General features: G+C 42.6%; 1 protein-coding gene across 1 annotated transcript; it reads right to left on the minus strand.

The window, feature by feature from the left end:
• Positions 1-387: 387 nt before the first annotated feature.
• snrpb (small nuclear ribonucleoprotein polypeptides B and B1) lies at positions 388-3946 on the minus strand. Its single transcript, XM_024428075.2, has 7 exons — positions 3788-3946; positions 2849-3000; positions 2514-2625; positions 2060-2212; positions 1359-1488; positions 986-1111; positions 388-614 (listed from the first exon to the last, which is right to left on the minus strand). The coding sequence occupies exons 1-7, from the start codon at positions 3788-3790 to the stop codon at positions 577-579; spliced, it is 714 nt and encodes a 237-aa protein (XP_024283843.1). The 5' UTR covers positions 3791-3946; the 3' UTR covers positions 388-576.
• Positions 3947-5490: the final 1544 nt, after the last annotated feature.

The raw sequence follows: 5490 nt of genomic DNA on the forward strand, positions 1-5490 counted from the left end.
CAAAACTAGTTCCCCACCACAGGTGAATGTATTTATGGTTCAGTTTCAGAAACATGCTCATACTTTTAGACCAATAGTCAACTGCCAATTTCCACCCAAGTAATTGTGGAAAGATCTGTCAGACAAGCATCAGTTAAAATGACACAATAATGCCATTACCCCTCCCTAGCTGTGAACAGCAGTCCATCATGCCACTTGGTAGATCAGAAAAAAAAAAAAAAAAAATTCAGGAAACTGGCCCAATAGTCTGATCCATCAAGACAAAGAAATTAGAGACCTGGCCATCTTAATCATTGAGAGCATGGTGGATTGATAATAAATTAAATTAGCTTGTCCTTGCATTTAAGACCATATTGTCTGTTCAACAAATCACCCGCAACGCGCATGCGCTTCAGCCAAACACGGCATCAATACTCACTTTAATCTGCATAGCAAGTCAGAGGCCAACATTAAAACAAATCGTCCATGACACTTTATTAAAAAAAATCAAAACAAAGTTACAAAATTCAAACTATACAGGAGCCTAAAGAGAAGGATTTTGTAGGGATTACACTTAAGACAGTCCAGTGGGGAGACTCAAGGTCTGGAAGGACGCATTCCTGGGGGTAGTGGGCCTGGAAAGAGAATATTCAGGATTAGTTAAACAGTGCCATGGCTTGAATAATGAAGGATTAACTCATTTTAACATCAAGTCACCAAAGAGAGAAAACTCAGTCTGAGTTCATGGTTCTGGGCTCAGAGTAATCCTGCTTCAATGAGCTTCATCAGCATCAGGTTCAGCTCTAATGAAAATCATCACCACAACAGAACCAATGTCTCAAAGGCTGCGTTTACACAGACAGCTTAATTCTGATCTTTTGCCACTAATTGGTCTTTTAACCAAACAGACCTTTCGCCAATAATTAAGAAAAATAACAGAATTCAGCTGACTAAACACAGACAAACATCAACTTTACTCAGAATCCTGAAAGAAAGTCACCCTCACCTCTCATGCCTGGGTGTGGTGGCCTCATGCCGGGAGGGGGCATGCCCATTGGACCTCCACGGCCAGGGAGCATTCCCATTGGAGGACCCATGGGAGGCCTCATGCCTGGGGGAGGGCCCATCATACCTATAGTGGGTAAAGCATAGATTATGTTAATCCTAGTCATTAAATTAATGTAAGCATAAATACCCACTTCCTAAATACAAATGTTGATCATACGAAGTTAAGTGAATGTTCTGGGCTCAGAGTAATCCTGCTGATGTAATGTTTCAGCATCAAGTTCAGCTCAAATGATCAATCATCACTGCAACAGAACAAAAGTCTACTTTCCACTGCAAATGAAGCTAGGCAGCCGTTGTGATTGAGTCCTTACCTGGGGGGGGTGCACCACGGCCCATGGGAGGGGGTCCTCCTCTGCCTGGTGGGTACTGTGTGGGGGCACCAGCGAGGGTGGCACCAGCTGCTGCTGCAGCGACCGTTCCCCTACCCTGTGGGGTCATTACCTTGGGAGGGGGTCAAGGCACCATATTTAACAAACCAAAATGCGTAGTTCCAAGGCCCCAACTCAGATAAACTCTGGAGACAGATTAATACTGAACTTGTGTAATCAAACTTGTGCAATTATACAAAACTCTACATTATGATCTCCGCTCAGATGCAGCAGAGAAGATTGTGCTGTTTTAAAGCACATGATAATTTCTATGCACTTTACCATGACTTTCAGCAAACAAAACCGATACTGCTAAATATATTGGTTTTGGAATTTTCAGTTTGCCAAGCAGTGTTCTATCAAGAAAACAATATTTTATAGGTTTGGATGTAAGCAAACAGTACCCATCCAAGAATTTTAATTACAGAAAAATCTTTGGAAATCCTGCTTCAATGAGCTTCAACTCAAATGAAATGCCTCCCCTGAAAAATAACCACATTTTCACCCTTTTAGAACTTCAAAAACTGAAAAGCTGCAAGCTAATCCCCAGTAATCATCCACCATATAGCCATTATCAATCTTTTGTTTTCACTGAGATGCAGATGGGATAAGAGAAAACGTGTGACCCGAGACCTTGGCCGTACCTGTTGCGAGGGGCCTCCTACTCCTCTGACCGGCCCAGCGAGGCCTGCAGGTGCCTGGGGCATGGGTGCTCCGGCAGGGACGCCTCTGCCAGCTGCCCTGCCAACTCCTGGGCCTCCTGCCACACCAGCCAGGGGCACACGGGCAATGCCAGTCTGAAAGGGGGGGCAACACTAAGTCAGATAACACACCTATGAATTTCTAAGTACAGTTAAATCGCAGATGATTAAACCGCTCTGGGCTCAGAGTAATCCTGCTTCAATTGGTTTCAGCATCAGGTTCAGCTAAAATGATCATCACTGCCACAGAACAAAGTAACTTGTAAACCTCTCACAATGATCCAAGTAAGCCACCCATTGAGTAGGAAACCCCAATGGCTGATAAAAATGCCTTCATTATGACAGACACTGAGCATTTACACTACAGAAAACCTACAGGTGGTGCGGAATGGCTTACATCTTTGGGAGGGGGTCCTTCCACTGTCATGGAGACCAGATTCTCTCCTCTGAGCAGCACCAGGCCCAGTACCCTCTTTTCTTCACGCTCAGGCTGTTTAGAATTCTTGGGCCTGTCAAGGGGAGAGTATGGATTAAATCAAAATATATTTTTTACCTTTGAGTCTGGAAAGGAATACAGATTTAACAAAACTCATTTTAAGTCACTGTTCATCCAATAGTACACACAAATGTTACTTCTGCCGTTCTAAGCCTGCCCTGTTTGAAAGCGGCAGATGTAATGATAGAGATCCAAAAGCAATTACTGATTGTTCTTAACAAAAAAACATTACTTACTTGATCTTTCTGAACTCGTCGCAGTCACACAAGATGAGGTTCATGTGTTTGTCAAAGGCTTTGAAAGTCCCGATGAAGATCCGACCGTCCTGCAGGATGCACCGCATCCTGAAGTCGATGTGTTGCAGCATCTTACTACTCTTTCCAACAGTCTGAAAAAAATTAGGCATAAATCAATTTATGCGAAATGTGCAATACTATATGAATTGACAAACCTCAGAGTAATCCTGCTTCAATTAGTTACAGCATCAGATTCAGCTCAAATGAGCATCACTGACAGATCAAATTTATCCAAGTTACCCACTGATTAGCAATCATTGCCGTCATGGAATTTAATAAATTCTTAACTTAGATTATGTTCAGAACAAAAACGAGCCTTGATTGTAGCAACTAGAAAACTAGGTAGTCCTAGATTGAATATATTAGCCAAGTGCCGCTAGCTACCCCCAAAAAAGGGACTAGCAGACAGACAAGCGGCACTTTCGCCACGATAAGAGGTAAATTGTCAGGTGGACATTTCGATAGCAACATACAATCATGATAACATTGGCGGGCTTGGAGCCTAACATGAATGAAGCCATGTATGAGCATGCAGCCAACCAACTAGCGTTAGCTAGCTATGTTACCTAAACAAGTTCTGGTCATGGTCAACTACGGCCAGGGTTTAGTTTCGCATGGACGTGCTGGTCAAAACTGTACTGTATGCAAAAGCACATTACAACAGGAACATACCGTATGCAATTTGTTTCAAGTGGCGAATGTAGCTAGTTAGCCATTGTAGTCTTATAAGCTAAGAGTGAAACAAAGGCCTACACGCCTACGTTGCACTGACGTTCATCACCGGGACAGAGAACAGAAAGTTTCCACCGAATAAAAAAACTAAAATATATCATAAAACACGTAGATCATACTTCAATTGAGTCCAGAATAAAGCCTTACCATGATTGCAGTTCTGATGGCTCCGATGTAAGTCGGATCACGCCAAACAAACTCAAAAAATTGACCCGCGAAGCTCCCAAACTAGGTGCTGCCAGGTCCGTCTTTATCCGCGAGTTACAGGAAGTGACGACGCACTCGTGTGAACCCGTTAAAAGCGAGAAGCGCTCTTTACACGCCACTTCGAGATAAGCTATGTCCGGAAGTAACTTCTTAGTAGCATATGTTAGGAGAATTTCCATAACAGGTTAGGATAATTAAGTGAAATTCAGGAAAAGGTTTACGGTTTGCGAAAATGCTCTCCTAACCTGCTACGAAAATCACTTCCGTTCGTAGTTGCTATCGAAGTTACGTGAACAGTGTGTCCCCGTTAAAACCACCGTGTGTCATTCATTCAGTCACTCAAAATAACGGACCTTGCTATCGTGGATTTAAAATGGTTAAGGCAAGGGTGAAGGATAGTGTACAGGTTAGGTAAGCCTTTAGTTAAGGTTAGGGGCTAGGGTAAGAGTAGGGACATCCCAAGGAGCCCGGATAGCACAAAACTCAAAATAACATCTAATTTATATTTTGGTTTCATAACTCAATTATACACATTTAAAACAGATACTGGTACACATGCATGATAATAATATAATGTACGCTCTGAATGGGTTCTTACGGGAACATAGAAAGTGAAACACAATTATTATTTTTTGCGCAAGAGTCGCGAGTCACATGGCTTTGACACATTTTATGACTTGAGACTTCATTTGATAGAAAGTAAAATAACTTGACTTGACGTGGAGCCTCAACACTCAGGAAGCGACTTGATACTGATTACTTGTAATTGTCTGCCCAGGTTTTGTTACTCATTTTGTGGCACATAGTCTCAGCGGATTATTTTCCACACAGCCAGGGACAGTAGTGCCCTTGCAAAAAGGAAAATAAAAAAATGATTGGCTAGAGAGACGCAGCTCTCTGATTAGACCAGCAAACTGTCAATCTCCACAGGCCGGGGTGAGCTAGCTCAGTGAGAAAGGTTTGGCGTGTTAGTTGGGTCATGTGGAATCGGTGAGGGTAACTAGAAGTGGTCTAGTGATAATTGTTTGTGTTTCTGTTGGGCAGAGGAAGAATGCGCTCGAAGTTAAACGAATGGGGCCAAGAAAAGTTAATTGTTTCGTTCTCAAGAAAAGGGAACCAATGAAAGGAGTGATAACTGGGGTAGTAGTAAATATAAACGTTGACCAGTGTATGTGATGCTCGTCGTTTGATGCGACGCAGACATGGTGGGGAAACAGAAGAGTCATTGTCTGTCTGTTTTTTTGAGTTTTGAAGTTGAGTCTTTGCCTGACAATGTGAAGTTGGGATATATAAGTTATCCTGTAGTAGCGTATGTGCCGAATACATTAAGAAATTACAGGTGTCAAGTTTATGGGCATGTGGCAGCAGTGTGTAGGAGGGGAGGGTACAAGGTATGAGAAATGCAGAAGGGCATGAGACAAAGGAATGTGTTAATTGTAGAGGTGCCCATGGAGCTGGGGATTAGAAATGTCCCATGTGAGAGAGGCAGGTTGAGGTTTCCAGGGTTAGAGCAGAAGTTGTCATATGCTGAGGCAGTGAAGAAAGTAGAGGAAGATGGGAAGTGGTGAGAGTAGTAGAGATATACCAGTACAGAGGGATAGGCAAAAAATATATTAAATAAGTTAGAGGAAGATTGGATTTTT

Source organism: Oncorhynchus tshawytscha, linkage group LG07 (genome assembly GCF_018296145.1).
Source record: "Oncorhynchus tshawytscha isolate Ot180627B linkage group LG07, Otsh_v2.0, whole genome shotgun sequence".
Classification (NCBI taxonomy): Eukaryota; Metazoa; Chordata; class Actinopteri; order Salmoniformes; family Salmonidae; genus Oncorhynchus; species Oncorhynchus tshawytscha.

Bases quoted from the DNA above. Each gene is read 5' to 3' on its own strand.
- snrpb (XM_024428075.2), bottom strand. The intron at 2,213-2,513 runs GTAAGCCATTCC...CCCCCCTTTCAG, and splicing joins AAGGACCCCCTCCCAAAGAT to ACTGGCATTGCCCGTGTGCC. The intron at 1,112-1,358 runs GTAAGGACTCAA...TACCCACTATAG, and splicing joins CCGTGGTGCACCCCCCCCAG to GTATGATGGGCCCTCCCCCA.